Genomic DNA, 15,891 nt, shown 5'->3' on the forward strand with positions numbered 1-15,891 from the left:
TTTACTTTTTTCTTTTTTCACTCCCTGAAATATGCAGTACTCCACAAGATAGATGCCACCAACTAAACTTGTTATGAGAGCACCATCAATCGTCCAAGTGCATGGCAAATGAAAGGAGAGATTTCAAATCATTGACTAGTGAGTCTCTAGTCTGCTTTGGTTAGATGAAAAGAGGCACCTAAGTTAAAGATTGGAGCCATATTTGGCTGTAACAGCACCTGGTTGAAGTACAGCTTCTCTGAAGATGGGGCAACAAGATATAAGCTTATAAAGTGTTACCATCTTGTGAGGAACACTTGCACGCCAGGAGGATTGACTCTCATTCAGGAAATGGAAGTTTTTTGGTTTGTGCCTGTGCACCGCAGCTTTAGATTTTGGTGTGGTAAGAAAGCAAGAAAGGTTGCAGGAAACACGACAATGGGTGAATTAATATTCAGGTAAAGGATTATGTGAATAGAGGGAAATATTCCTGAAGGGTGTGTCACACATCCTATTTTCTAAAATTGGCCACAACAGTATTTCCCATCCCACTGGTTTTCTACAACCTTGCCATCCCCACATCGAGAGATGGAGTCTATGTGTCACCCCACTGAAACTTGGTGGGCCCTTGTGACTGTCTTAATGAAGAGAATGCCACAGGGGTGACGCCGTATGACTTCCTAGGCTGTGTTAGAAAAGGCTATGCAGCTTCTGCCAGTCTTGTTCTTGGAACTTATCTTTGGGGCCCTGCTCAGCTGAGCCTAAGGCCACCATGCTGTAAGGAAGCCCAAACTAGCTCACACAGAGAGATTGTGTGGCAAGGCCTTGAGACAATGAAGAGAGAAAGGGCAAGATGCCCAGCCAGTCCCTAGCTGCTCCAGGCTCTTGTCTCTTCCCAACTGTTTTAGCTCCAGGCTCTGTCTGAAGACAATTTCACAAGAGACCCAGAGTCCCAGGACACCGAGCCAAGCTGCTCCTCACTTCCGGACCCACAGAAACTGTGAGTGATAATGACTGTTGTTTTAAGCCACCACATTTTGGCTGTAGATAACTGGGAGAGGAGGGAAGGACACCTGAATGCAGAGGGCGTATTTGAAGCCAAGTCTTTCAAACCATGTCCTCTAGACATGCAGATAAAAGTGATGGAGAAACACTCCTTGTATATCAACATGTAAGGCCCCAATTCAGTCATGATTCAGAGCTCCTCTGCGGTGGGTCAATGTCCCCACAGTGGAAGCTCTAGATATTCCATACAGTGGAAGGGCACAAGGGGTGTGAAGAAACTTGCCTCGAACCTCCATTTACAGGCAAGCATGGTCCTCCTATGCTGACTACGTTGGCTTGGGGTGGTCGCGACAGTGGTGGGCAGGAAGTGACACAGCCTCTCTAAGGCACCCACTGGTACAACCACTGATTCCCGCCTTGCCTTTTGTGCTGGAATAAAATTGGACAGTTTGTAGTTCCTGAGCACAAGATATTATTTTAACATCTCCATGTCCCTGTTTTCTCGTGTTTGCCTAACTCCCACTTAAGTCTTCAGAGCTCAGGCCAGGCATCACCAACTCCAGGAAGTCCAACAGGGCTAAGAACTCCTCCTGTGTATCTATTGTACGATTGCATCTGTCACATTAAACAGATTAATTAATCTGTTAGATAGATAAAGTAGATTAATTAATTATTAATCAACTCATAGATACCTAGTATCCATCACATTAAAATTTATGATAAAAATTCTTGTTTAGGTGTGTTTTCTCACTAGATTGTGTATATTGAGAAAGGGATACAAATTCTTTACATTTGTATCTCTACCACCTAACGCCTGCCTTGTCACAATAGCTGGCACTCAGTAAATGCTTGTAAATGGAAATGAACAGGTAAAGATAAGTTGGCTTCAAAGGCCCATTTGGTGACAACGTGTCTACGCATTTCAAACATCCCGTGCTCTTCCCTGATCTCATTTGGAAATCTCTCTCTGTCTGGTCCATTCCCAGGAGAACACTTCATCAGAATTTCATTCATGGCACTTTCCCTCATCTCCGACCCTTGTCCTCCAAACCTTCTTTCTATCTTGGGCCCCTCTCTTTACCTTGGACCACACTTACGTGTATTCCTACCAGATTGGCTTTCTAGATGGTCCACTCCATGGTGGCAGGTGCCCAGCTCGAGCACCAGGAACAGCACTGCACATGTGGGGTGGGTTTGGTAAAGCTGTCTGTCTTCCCTGTCCCAGTGTACTTTTACAGAGTTGTGATTGCCTCTGACACCTCTTCCCTGGGGTTAGGGACTCTGCCTCCAAGGAGTCTGGAAATGTACTAGTCTTAGATATGTTCAACAGGCGATATCAAGATGCACTCAAATGATTTAAGGACAACCTGCCAAAGTCCTCAGAAGCTTACTGTGCCCTTGAAGTAGGTCATCCTCGGGAGCAGTTGCTTTTCATCTACCCAGCAGGTGCGTGTCATCAAATAAATATCTCAAAATGTCTTCCAGCCAGGAACAAATATCTGGCAGGGAAAAGGAAGTACACAGGCTCACTGACTGGAGGTCTACATGGAGAGCACGAGATGCGTTTTTTCAAGCATATAAAAAATGATATTTTTATTAACTATATAATTCTACCCCTATTTATTGTTCCCTTGCCCCCCCAACTAAGAAGCTTCCAAAAGAAACTAGTCTCAATTTTTAAACTTTATTTATGAAGATTTTAACAAAGAGGATCCCTCAAACCTGGCACCACAAAGCATGTCCCCCCCCGCCATAAAACTGTGATTTTAATAAAAATCAATAATAGGTAGGCAAGCTTGGCTCACTTGGGATTATCTCTCCTACCTCCTGCCTTTTACTTTTTTAGTGTTTAAATTAGTCAGTAGTGTTATCTTCCTTCTTTTTTTGCTCAGAGATTCAGGAGATATTAAAATTCAGTAATTTGTGGTATTTCATTTTTGTAAGATTAGGGAGAACTTAAATAATATGGCACAATTTGCTCTTGAATATTCTTGAGCCTACCTCATCACTCCAAGCCAAATCAGCAGGTATCACTGGACTCAAATATTAAAAAAATTATTATACGAAAACATAAGCCTGTGGTTTAACCCTGATTTCAAAGTTATGGGAACAGCTTAAAAGGGGAAATATTTGGCCTAAATGTGGGTAAGTTTTGGTTTTAATTTTATGCACATTACTTATAACTCCCAAAGCCAAAAATAATTCTAAGAGCCATGAACACAATGTGCATCATGTGAGATTGAAAAGGTTGGCTCATAATTATTTCAAGATGAATTGTGTAGACCACTATAATTTTTTACTCACATGAAGGATATCCACTAATATAATGGTGGATTTTGTTAGATCAGTGTTTTCTGAATCACTGTTTTCTAGACACTCAGATACCATTTTCTTGACTCTACCGCACCTGAGCACCACCTGAACTAGTATTTATTTAACTGTTTTCTTTATATCAACTTTAAATTGGCTTTTTAAAGAAAAAAATATCACCTCATCTCAAGTAATAATAGCAGTAAAACCATGGGTCTGATGGCTTCTTAAATTTGTTCTTTTCAGAAAAACTGGGTTCAAGTAAAAGGAAGAGGCATAAGTGGTCGATCTTTTCATTTGATAAATATTTATTAAGCACCTACTATGTGCTGAGCCTTCTTGCAGATGCTGGGTTTATGGCAGCAAGCAGAACTAGGCTCCTGCTCTCAAGGAGCTTATGCGCCACAGGGGGAGACAACAATAAATCACCAAGTATGTGACAGGATTCCAGGTCTATGTGCTATGTGCTCTGAAGAAAGATGATGTGGGGGAAAGGCACAGAGTGGTGAGGGGGCTATTTGAACAGAAATCCAATACAGCCTGCAAAACAGTGCTCTGGTCTAAGCAGAGGTAAAGGTCTAGAGAGTTCATGATATTACCCGTCGCCATTTCTACTCTTCTTATAAAACTCAGCTATGCCTCAAGACTAAATCTTCATGTTATTTACCTTCCTTACACTGCTTTTTCCAGTAGCAGAGATTACTGTCTCATAGGCTGAGAGTTTTCACTGGGGAATGTCTCTGGAACAGGCTGTCCTGGCTGGGGTTACAGGGGGAGATCTGGAACACGAGAGGGGCCCAGGGGGCTGGGGAGGGAAGAATGGAAGGAAAGGGCTGGGCACAAAGACCTGGAGAGCACCAAAGACCTCTCTGGCCCTTTTGCTATTTTCCCTGCAGTCTTAGGGTAGCAATCTCCATGTGCCTTAAGGAAATTATCTCATACACCAGCGTGGGTACACATATGGGGGTAGTTGAGGCCCACTGTGGCACTTTCCCCCCCGCCCCGTCTGAGGTGAGAGGAGCTGGTAAACATGAGCCTTCCACATTTTCTTAAAACTCTGATTCTCAAGTTATTGACTGAGAACATCAGTGGTAATCTACATGGAACATATGACTAGAAGCACAGTCTGACTTTTAAACAGACATTTTAGTTCGACCACATACATTACTTATGTTCCTTGGAGGCTGACTGCATGATGAGAACCCAGCTGGTATCAGGTTTCGGGCAAGGAGAGCTGAGCTCTTAAGGCTGAAGGACAGGAGTAGCTGCAGTCTAGCTGAGACTTGATAGATGTGTGACTTTGAGCAAGTTCCTGAACTGTTCTAAGCCTCAGTTTTCTCATCTGTAAAAGAAAATAATAATGCCTCCCTTATAGGTTTGCTCTGAGGGTTAAACGAAATGAAATTACATAACGATTATGTAGCACTTAGCATATAAGTGCTCTTAAAATACACGGCAGATAAGATGACAACAGCAATCAGGACGATAATGATGATTAAGAAATCATATGCAAGGTGCTTTGGTTTGGAAACTGAGGTAAAAGGCCCCGGCTTCTAGATTCCTAAGAAGCTTCAGTAATAACTGATGGTTTTGTAGGTGAGGACTAGTACTCGGCTGGGCCGGTGAGCGCAGCACAGCGGTCAGGCGGAGACAGGCACGCAGGAGGGAGGAGTCATCCATGTGGACCATGGCCCAGCCTCCAATCTAAGGGGTGCAGAATGGGATGGGCAGTGGGGGCCACTCCAGGCAGTCTCAGGTAGACACGGAGACAGGAGAAGACACTCCCTAGAGCTAGGACCGGGGTCCTGGATCAGGAACAGGAGACGGAAGGTCAGTGGGATGTGTCCCTTGCATCTGGGGCTGGTTTTAGAGGCCCCCTCCTGGTAGCTGCAGCACTTGCTCCACTGAATTTTAAAGGTGCTCAACAGGTCCCCTGAATTTACAAACAGGAGAGCACATCCTGATGCTCTGAATCCATTAAATCGTCACACGGTGCAATGGGATGTTATGTCATCAAAATCCCTTGCACCTGCCCCAGCCTCCATCTGCAACAGAAGCAAAGCAGTTCGTGTCTGGGGGAGGGCACAGTGAAAGTGAAACACAAGGGGAAATTCAAGGCGGCCAAGGCTGTCCTGGGTGAGGTTTTCCCTAACAGGTTCCATGTTGCGCCCAGCACAGCTTCTTCGGGAAGGGAAAGGCCTTTCTACTCAGTTTCGCACCACCCCTTCCCTCAACATTTATTCTTTTTCCTTTCTTCCCCTCCGGGTTATATATTTAATTGGATTTATGTCATTGATCTATGTCTTTGTGTTTGTGATGTATATATGTGTTATATAATACAGCTGGATTATATCACTTAGTCCACGGGTAGTAATTGAGTCCCACTGTGCGTCTAGCAGAGAAATCATTAAGAAGATGAGCAATCCCGGGAAGACTCTAATTTTTGTACCCCACAGTCATGAGCTTTGGCCAAGAATACATGTGAAGCCTCCGATTTGCTTCTATGCTGGTCCAGTGAGAGGAGAAATGTGAGAATAAATTTCCAGTTACTGACTGGCCAGCCCAATATCATGTGACACCTACAACTTTCTGGCTGGTGAGGGAGGGTGAGAGAGGACCATGCTCAGGTGCAATGCACCCGAAGGTGGAAGAGCAGCGTAGGGGGCACGAACAGAAAAGCAGAACCAGGAGATCCAGGTTCGAGGACTAATTTGGTCCCATGTCCAAATACTGAAGGGAGTAGCGAGGGGCTTCAGATTTCTACTTGGCATGGCCGTGAGGATCGAGCGAGCAATGCTTGTAAGGGATTTCTACTTCCCTGACTATGTGGCAGCGGAAGACTGGATAGAGAACGGATTAGGATAAAGAGGGACAAGGATGAAAACAGAGAACCACACAGAGGCAACTGGATTATAGGGCACGCTGAGATGATACCTGCTCTGGGGGTTTCTCTCAAGCTACAGCTCTCAAACACACAGCTACAATGCATTTGGAGAACTCATCTGCTGTTGTTGTCCCAGAGGACAGTCTAGGAGCTGCGGACGACTCAACAGTCATCACTTCGTTGGCTTATCCTCCATCTTGCTCCCCCCCCCCCCAGGATTCAAAGGGTTTACATGAACACACATCAGTGGTCTGTGGAAGGTCACTGGGCGTGGGCTTGGCCAGCTCTGGTTCCACTCACCGTATGACCCGAGAGCGACTGTGAGGCTCCCCAAGTCTGAGGACAGTGCACATGGGAGTGATTAACCAATGAGAATTTGTATGCAAATGTAAGGGGTGATTTTATTAGTAGTAGCAATGCTTTTCATTTAATAGGTTAAATAAAACATGGTGAACAAACACAACTATGAAAAAAATGCACAAAGTTTGACCTACACTGACATGAATCCCAAACCTTAACGGTAGAAAGTTTTTCTCGTAGTAAGCAAAGCCATGGTCTGGCCCTATAAAACAGTACATTTGTTAACCTGAAAATGCTCTAAATGACACCTTAGTAAGGGCTATTCTGCACAATCTGATGATTTGGGATTTCATCAAATTAATGTCACTAGATATGCCTTATAATTAGGATAAAATATTTGAAAAGTTTTAAAAATGAGGTTATTCATTAACTCACCGATTTTCCTACAGATTGGGAGCCTGAATTTAAATGATACCCAGAAATATAACTAGGTGTGCTCAAAGAGAGAACTGGTTGTGAGTCCTTAAACGGAATGCAGGAGTTTAAAATGCTATTACTATTCAGATTCTCTGAGAACATTAAAACTGCCCATTAAATGAAAACCTAATAATTGGCCCTACTGAATTGTGACATTTTGTAACCTGTTCAGAAATGCAGAAAATTGTGGAGGAAAAATTCTTTTGAGGCAGAATTTGATTTGCAATGTAATACTATTCCAAAAGCCAAGGTCCCCATGCTCATACACACAAAAGAACAACAATGCAGACTGACTAACAAAGCTGAGGAAGACTCTGGAAATCAGAGTGAAGGCCTAAGGCTCAGGACTCTTCTAAGGCAAGTTATGTTACTAGTCGGGGAAAAAAATCAACAAGCAACAGCATGAGCTCAGCATAAATCTCAACATGGAACCAACTTCTTTTTGGGCATTGCTTAAAGACATAACCAAGATAGGTCATTTTTGTCCTTTTATATAAGCCATCACAATTTTTAAACTTACTCTGCAGGATCACTAAATAAGTAAAATGTAAAGACATTAACTGGGGGAGAATCAATGGTTTCAAATCAGAAGTTTAAAAATTCTCATAGGCCAATGATTAACAAGCACCTTCGAGGTACAGGGAACTGTGTCCAGTGCTTTCCAGAGTCAAACACGAGAGACATATTCCTTGCTCTCCAGGAGGTTGCCACGGAGTAGGGGGGTTGGGGCAGATGCTGACATCAATAAGATACAGGCACGCTGGAGACACCAACGGGAGAAGGACAATCAAGGCAACGTAGAGCCCCTCTTGGTGGAGGGATCTCCTTTCTTGGAGGATAGAGCATGGAGACATGACTCTGAAAGGCAGGTAGGGTTTTGATGGGGGAGACGGAAGGTAAATATCCAGACAGGAGGAAGGGTAGGAGCAAGGTAACGGCTTGAAACAGGTCTGGGCAGTAGGGGGAAGTTCAGTTTGGCAGGAAAGCAGGTGAGGAGAGGGCCGGGTGGCTGCGAAGAACACAGGTTTTGGAAAACAGAGGTCTGCCCAAGGCACCGAGGGGACACTTCTGTCTGAAGACAGACACTGTTAAGGGCACTGGAAACTAGGGCAGAAACCTTCACCCATAAACTCTTTGTCTATGAAAGTATCAGGCTCCCACTTTTTGGCCCTTTATTGAGGTATCTGCCAGCAAAGCAAGCAGATGCTGACAGAAAAGGAGGCCCTCCAAAAGGAACCAATTACTGGGAAGAACTGCTGATTAAAGAGAATGAAGACAGAATATTCAGGAATTTAAAAGGAGGAAGATGAGTGAGGTAAAGGGGAAAATGCACTGGAGAGAAGGTGCTCTAGTCAGGAACATGATGGAGGCGAGGAAGGGGACGAACAGAGGTCCCTCGCATCACCTCCCCGCCCCAGGCTAATCCCTAAGAAAACTTACTACAGAAATCTGAGGGCCAGCAAGCTGGTGGTTTAGAAAGCCACTGGCAACCATGGGAACAGCACAAACTCACTAGCTGTGGGTTTCCACCCATACACGAAGAATTGCTCTCTTCGTTCCCATGAAAGGAACAGTAAGAAACATCCTTTTAGTTAAATAATTAATGTCAAGGGGAAATGGTCACAGCAGATGACTAAGTGGAAAAGCCTACAAAATACATATGTGTCCAGCATGATTTTTGGTATCGGTGCGGCGAGTAGCATTTACTGGTGTATTTGGCCATCAGAAACCAGATCACTGAATGGTGGAAATATTTGAAAAATGCCATGTCATCAGAAATTTTTTTCTTATTTTGAATAGTCAGTGACTTCTTCTGTTGAAAGTACTATGTAATGCTTCTATTAGTATGCAGAACTCCTCCCTTTAGAAATATCTCTAATAAAAAGCACAACTAAAACAAAGGATCTTGGGGATGATGTTAGCTGGCAAGGCATGAGACATTACAGATGAGGGTTTCCACTTTTACCACTTCTAGGAAAGCAGTCCCCTACGTGAGGAACACACAGGGCCATACTTGAGGAACACAAATATCCCCAAGCTTACATTTGCTCTCATAATCAATGTAGCTTGTTTACACAGACTTGTGACTCCACTTATCTAAATATGCCCACATATAAACTACAAGTACTCCACAACAGTGCACGGTGGAAGCCCAGTGTTTTTTCAAAACACAGATGTTTCTGGGTTATCGTGCATTTCAACAAACCCATACTAATCCACATACCCGACATACACTACAGACTTATTCTGTTTTGCATACGAGATTATATACTTCATAAATCTGGCTAACACAGTGGAGGGATGGGTCCATTGACAGGAGAGAGAAGCCATGACTCTTCACGTTTAACTTCTTGAATGTTATCAGGATACAAGTGTCTAACAGAAAAGAAAGAAACAAATTCTTTCTTTGGGGTGAAAAAGTTGACTATAGACTTAATAAAATGCTATGATGACTGCAGCCGCTAATTTTGGTCTGATGCCTTATAGCTGGAGGTAGGAAAAAGCCCTACAAGGCAATTTCGTGAACCAAAGAGACTTTTACAGCTTACAGGTGAAACTCGAATAATAATTCTGGCAGATTCTATATTCTTTATGTTAAAATATATCATCTACCAAATTAGGGCAGTGACTTTAAAATTTTTATTCACAGTAACAGTAAATCACAGGCAGGTTTCTAAAACTTAAAATGCCAGTGAAATATTTAATTGTTTCTATGTAAAATACGCATAGAAAAAAGGCGGGAAGAATATGTATGAAAGTGTTAACAACGGTTCAATCGATGATGGGGTTACAGGGAATTTTCTTTTTTTCTCTATACCTTTCTGAAGTTTCAAGATAGTCAACAATAAATATGCAATTAATTTTTTTTAAGAATTTAAACATTATGAATCGTTCAACAGACTCACCTTTTTTAAGGGATAAGAAAACTATGCAAAATATGACAAAAATGAAATAGCCTGAAGCCCATTTTAAGCAAGTGGGAACAACCTGACAAACGGCCTTGGGGACATGAAGAAAGCTTCTAGTACTTTCAAGCCACGTTGGGCTGCCGGTCTGTTTCTGGGGTGGAGATACACGAAGCACATGGAAGATGGGGCAGTGGTGGGTTGGTGGCAGGAGCGCGAGGATGTGCTGTGGTCCCTACGTGGCCATACACGGCGGGCTGGCAGATGTTCGAGAGGAGCTGCAGGAGAAAAGCTTCCAACCAAGATCTTTTCCTGGAGACCCATATAGGTGGAGGTAACAGCTTTGTCTCTCTCCTACTCCGTGTAGAGATTGTTTCCTTTCAGTTTAGTCTGCGCGGCGAAACACCGAAAGTACCGAGACCGAAGCAGGGGAGACTTACCACGAGCTCTCCACCATCTGAAACAGGCACCGATGGCATAGGCACACCATTATTTAATTAGCGCACATTGATTAATTTAACCTTATGTAACCACTGTCTTCTGCTACTGCTGATTTTGTTTTTGAAGTTAAATGAAATAAAGTAGTCGAAGAGTAATTAACTGTGTCCAGTCCCTTCATCCCTATGGCTATGATGACTGGGTAGCCCTCCACTGCGGAGGTTTTCTGAGAAGATGTTGGAAAAGCTTTGAAACAACTCAAAGGCATATTCTCAGGGGGTGGCACCTTCACATTAAAAAACCCTCATCTGAATGGGCCTGTTAGCAGCACTTTCCCTAACTATCTAATTTGCTCTGGAAAGAAATGCTGGGCTATATTTGTTATAATCTGTCTAACATGAAAGGTAGTAGGGAGAGGGCTGAGGCAGAGATGCAGGTTAGCAGTGGTTTGAAACTTAAAAGAAACAAAGACCCAAAAAATGAGAGAACTTTTTTTAGACAAACTACAGACGGACTCAACAGGTGACCAGATCAACGTGGGGCTGCTCCGGAGGAAGCCCTGTTCGCTTGGTCTCTTCCTCCTCCTTGGCAACCTTTAGGTGGGTGGGCCAAATTTTAGGGTTCCTTGAAACACAATTTGGGGATCACAAATTCACAGCATCCCTGGGGGGGTGAGGTCTGTGGTAACTGCACAAATGGCTCATTCCACACCGACGTGGATCACTTTTAGCAGCTCTCTTTGACCACAAAGTCTAGAAAGGTAACTGTATTTTCGAGATTCTCTTGCGACTGGTGCCAGATGTGGGTCAGGTTTTGTGAGGCAGATGTTGGTGCAAAATTTGCAAAGTGGATGTGAGCCATATGAGGCAACTGGGAGGAGACGGGCACCTCTGGTGAGTGAGACAGAGTGTGTGTGTGTGTGTGTGTGTGTGTGTGTGTGTGCCACATGCACGCACACAGGGGAGGGGATTTCTTGGGGACAGCTTTGGTAGAGACTACGGAGTCTAGCTCCTGCATCGTGGGTACCGTGTGGTGTAGGACCGCGGCAGTGCACCGGCCTCATGGCTGGGCTGACGCTCCAGCTGCTGCTGTGTAGCATCTAAAAAAGCTTCACTGGTTTCCCCAAAGAGTCCATAAGCTACTCTCGTAAATCTCTTTCTGCTTAAATCAGCTGGATGATCCTATCCTCCTGAATCTAAGAATCTTAACCAATACAGCATCTAAAAATAGGCCCCAATTATCTCACCATCTCACATGGGGCGTCTTCAGCATCACCCCTTGTTTGTATCCCTACTGAACCTAACACTATTTTTATTTTCTAAAAAGATTTATTTATTTGAGAGAGAGAGAGAGGAAGAGAGAGAGAGAGAGAGAGAGACCACAGACAGGAAGGGCAGAGGGAGAGAGAGAATCTCAAGCAGACTCCCTGCTGAATGCAGAGCCCAACGCAGGGCTTGAGTCCACGACCCTGAGATCATGACCTGAGCTGAAATCAAGTCAGATGCTTAACTGACTGAGCCACCCAGGTGTCCCCTAACCTATTTTTATCATGTAGACGCTGAATCAATATTAGTTAAATCACATCTCTATAGCCATAGCATTATGCTGGACTAACTGTAACATCCTTTAGCTCCTTATTAGACGGTAAGGCGAAGTTGAAATAATACATGTAAGAGACACCTCAGCGATCAAGGAGTTGAACCACTGTAATTGTTAACTGTTCACGTCTCTGGGCAAAGAAAGCAAGGCATTAGAAACAAAGGTCTTGATTTCCTGTCATTTGGATGGGAAGACAGAAACAAGCCAAAAGCTATCTTTTAAGATATAATAGAAAAAAACAGGAATATATTATTATGATAATTCACAACGAATCTGAATTTAATCACTAAAGAATGGCATGCTTAAATTTCTATGTCTTACTGAAAAATAAGAAAAAAGGAAAAGAAAAACTGGGCCCTTTATCTTTAAAAAATATGCTGTCAGCATGGTCTCATATATATATATCTATATATAAACTAAGTATTTGATTACTGACAGCACAACTAGTTTCTTCATTGAGAAAAGACTATTTGAAAGGACTTTTCTTTCCCTCTGTTCATACACAATCTTTATTTCATTTTCTATAAGTGGTTAGACAAAGGTCAAATGATAACTTTAAATATTTAAACTGGTCAATGACAGTCAAGCAGTTGGATATTTCTCTAGTTTATTGTTAAATATGGATTGCCTCAGAGGTAATCTCAGGTACACTGCAAGGCTTCTTAATGAGTTATTAGTTATGAAACTATGAAGTAATTCTGAATTTTAAATAAGACCAAAGAATAGACTGGGGTACAACAAATTAAAGACACCATAATTATGCAATATCATGAGACATATTAGATAGTCACACTATGCATACATCAAAAAATACATTAATAAACTGAACATATTAATAAAAAGCTAAGTCTGGCCCTTCAAGACCTCAACACTAATTGGAAAGGATTTTGACAGAACATCTTGAATAACTTTCATTATCAATTTTGGCAAGCTATTTTTCAGCTACCTAAATAATGGTTATTTCTACACTCCACAGTGCATCTATTAAAATCGAAGATCTGAAAAATATCATTAGTGAGGATGAGTGAAGTAGCAAATGTTCAAATGCCACAACCTGAATTTGAATTTATTAGTGTGAGGTAAATGATACGTTTCATTTCATTTTCCTATATTTTACTTTTATAGTGTCCACTTCAAGTCTATCATACATTTGCAATTATATATTGTACACTAATTACATATTATGCACTAGATTGCAAATTTTGGCCATCTTTTTAAGATCATGCATTCTGATCACTTTAAAAACCCTTCCAAAGTGTGATGATTTAATGGATTTAATTCTTTTTTTAAAAAAGGATTTTATTGTTTTATTTATCAGAGAGAGAGAGAGAGAGAGAAAGAGAGTGCATAAGCAGGGACAGTGGCAGGCAGAGGGAGAAGCAGACTCCCCACTGAGCAAGGAGCCCAATGCAGGACTCGATCCCAGGACCCCTGGGATCATGACCTGAGCTGAAGGCAGACCCTTAACCGACTGAGCCACCCAGGCGTCCCTAATGGATTTAATTCTTAAAGAAAACATTTCATAGCAAGGACAGATTAACCTCACAATGAAAACAAGCACATCAGTGCCAGATATTGGTGAAAAAGTTATAAAAGGTAAATTTTACCTACAATAGCTTACTCCTGCAACCAAGACAGATTTATCCCTTTTCTCTTTGTTGTTGGAAACAAAGTTATTGTCCAAAAAAAAAAAAAAAAAAAAAAGAATATCAGATCATTTAGTTTAAAACGAAAAAGTTCTAGGGGTGCCTGGCTGGCTCAGTCAGTAGAGCATGTGATTCATGATCTTGGGGTTCGTGAGTTCAAGCCCTACATTGGGCATTGAGCTTACTTAAAAAAATTATAAAAATTAAAAAGGGTCTAGCCAAAAGGGAAGTCCAATTAGCTATAGCAGAGTAGAAAGTACCTGTTATAGGAATATGGTTTATTAAGGTTAAAAAAAAAGGCAGCTGTGTGACACATTAATGCCTCTAACTATTCTTGATTTTAGTATTAGATTTGGTTCCACCAAAGATGCCCCCTTGAGGTGAAATGTCTTCTATGTGTATCTTTTACATAGATGGCCATAGGTACCCTGTTTGTTCAAGGATATTATTTTGTGAATACCTAGGCTTTAGCTTTCACTTTTAGTTAAATGGGAGCCTTCCTTGCTCAATAAATGTGGAACTTGCCTCAGCTCATGATGTTAGACAATAGAAAAAGAAGGAAGAGATTGTAGCCTGAGCTGACTCCTGCACTCCGCCCCCATCCCCACCCCAATTCCCCTAGACAAGGAGGTTCTTTACTTCCTGGTTCTTTTAGTTGGGGTCTTGACTCAGGGACTTCTTATGCTCTCTTTTCCTTTTCTCACTGGAACGAAAACACTCACACAGCATATGCATGATCACACTGCAACAGTATAAATTAAGTTTATGAATGATGTCCTTCACTTATTGCCCCTTTCTCTCACACAGTGATATTTGTAACTCACTAGCTATAGGACTTCCAAAGCTGAGTGATTTGTAATGTAATACTTCTTGAATCTCTAGAGTAATTTCAGCATTAGTTACAAATAAAAGTTGGCTCTCTGCATCTCTTAACCTTGGGAACATGAACCTTTAAGACTTGGAGATCAAATACCAACATTCCCCTAGGACTGCTGTGCACATCTGCATTTCTGGACATAGGACTTTTTTTGTTCCCAATCAAGTATAATCTCACTTCATAACTTCTAACTTTTGGCTCAGTGCTACCAGGATTTCCCGGCAAGCAAAGAAATGAAGCCTGAGGATTTTGTGCTTAGAGGTTTGGAAATCTGGCAAATGCGACATTAAAATGAAAGTATTTCATCTTGAACCTCAACATAGCGAAATGCAGTTAAAATATAAAGAAACCAAACTGAGGCTTTATATATTCCAAATCTGTACCTGTATTTTGATGTTGCCAGGTATTTGTACTAACAATTCTGTGTTTAGGGCAAAATGGAATGAAGAGTCCCCCAAATTTTCCTCTGGGATCTTCCAGCCATTTGAAGTAATCACTAATTCCTGCTTACATGTTCAAGTCAGGCATCCAAGGGTTGCTATTCCTGGCTGATTTTGTTCTGTGTTTAAATGGTATGATTGTTAGTCTCTGCATCTGGGTCCAAACCAATTTAACACGGAAAGTTAGTTCAAGGATTCCAGGCACCTTTAAGTTATCTTGAAAGCCGGCTCTGAAGATAGCTTGAGTTATTAATGTACAATAATGAAAAACGCCCTTCTAACTCACCAAACTCAAGGGTTTATATGGTTTCCTTAATACCGACCTTTAGGATCCAGTCAATGAAGTAGAATTTATTTTCAAATAATTTAATTTGGTATCCATTAGCACTCTTTGGGACCTGAAAGTCACAGAATTTAGGTGTTTCTTACATTCAGATATTGTGAGCACAGGTTACATGTAAAAAAATTTCCATGAGAATTTAGCCAGGCAGCACATTTCATAGTCCTGAATGTCATTAAGGCGGTGGTATAGACTAACTGCTCTCAAACAATAGCCATGGCTTTTGTTTCTTGCTATGTTTATCCACTTTATAATGTTAAAAAAAAACAAAAACAAAAACAAAACACCCAAATAATCAGACAGCAGCACAGTCAGGAATGATTAGGGGAGGAATTTCCTTCATCCCAAACTGACTTTTACAATAGCTGTTGTTTGTCTATGGACTCATTTATTGTTGTTGGTTGAGAGCCAATATGAGTAATGGTTAAAAGTATGGGTTTTATTTGGAATCGGGCTTGTGTTCAAATTCTAGTTCTGCTACTTATTAGTTCTTTGACTCCAGGTGACTTAATTATGCTTTTTTAGGCCTCAGTTTCCTCCCCTCTCAAATCAGTTGTAAAGATCAAGAGAGACGATTTATTATAAAGTACACTGTATATGGCTGGCTTACAGTTCTCGCTCAATAAATGGAAGCTATTTTTCAGTTGTCAGTATATTTCCTCTTCTGTAAGCTCTTTGATGGGAAGGGCT

At 41.8% G+C, this 15,891-nt stretch overlaps 1 protein-coding gene across 5 annotated transcripts in view; it reads right to left on the reverse strand.

The window, feature by feature from the left end:
• VTI1A (vesicle transport through interaction with t-SNAREs 1A) overlaps positions 1–15,891 on the reverse strand; it is a 363,997-nt gene that overhangs the window by 110,586 nt on the left and 237,520 nt on the right. Inside the window, exons 8-9 of one of the 5 annotated variants that reach the window (XR_015767142.1) lie at positions 4,458–4,636; positions 2,376–2,483 (exon numbers count right to left, since the gene is read on the reverse strand). The exons of 3 other annotated variants lie outside the window; for them this stretch is intronic. Coding sequence is in view for 1 of the 2 variants with exons in the window: in XM_088020106.1 (XP_087876232.1) it covers positions 4,633–4,636 (4 nt within the window). In the remaining variant the exon portion in view is untranslated. Of the gene's footprint in view, positions 1–2,375; positions 2,484–3,584; positions 4,637–15,891 lie in introns of those variants that run through there. One more of the 5 variants, XM_088020106.1, reaches the window with a different exon arrangement.

Source organism: Eumetopias jubatus, unplaced genomic scaffold, assembly GCF_037043125.1.
Source record: "Eumetopias jubatus isolate StellerSeaLion01/CBP00866 unplaced genomic scaffold, mEumJub1_p1.0 scaffold_17, whole genome shotgun sequence".
Taxonomy (NCBI): Eukaryota; Metazoa; Chordata; class Mammalia; order Carnivora; family Otariidae; genus Eumetopias; species Eumetopias jubatus.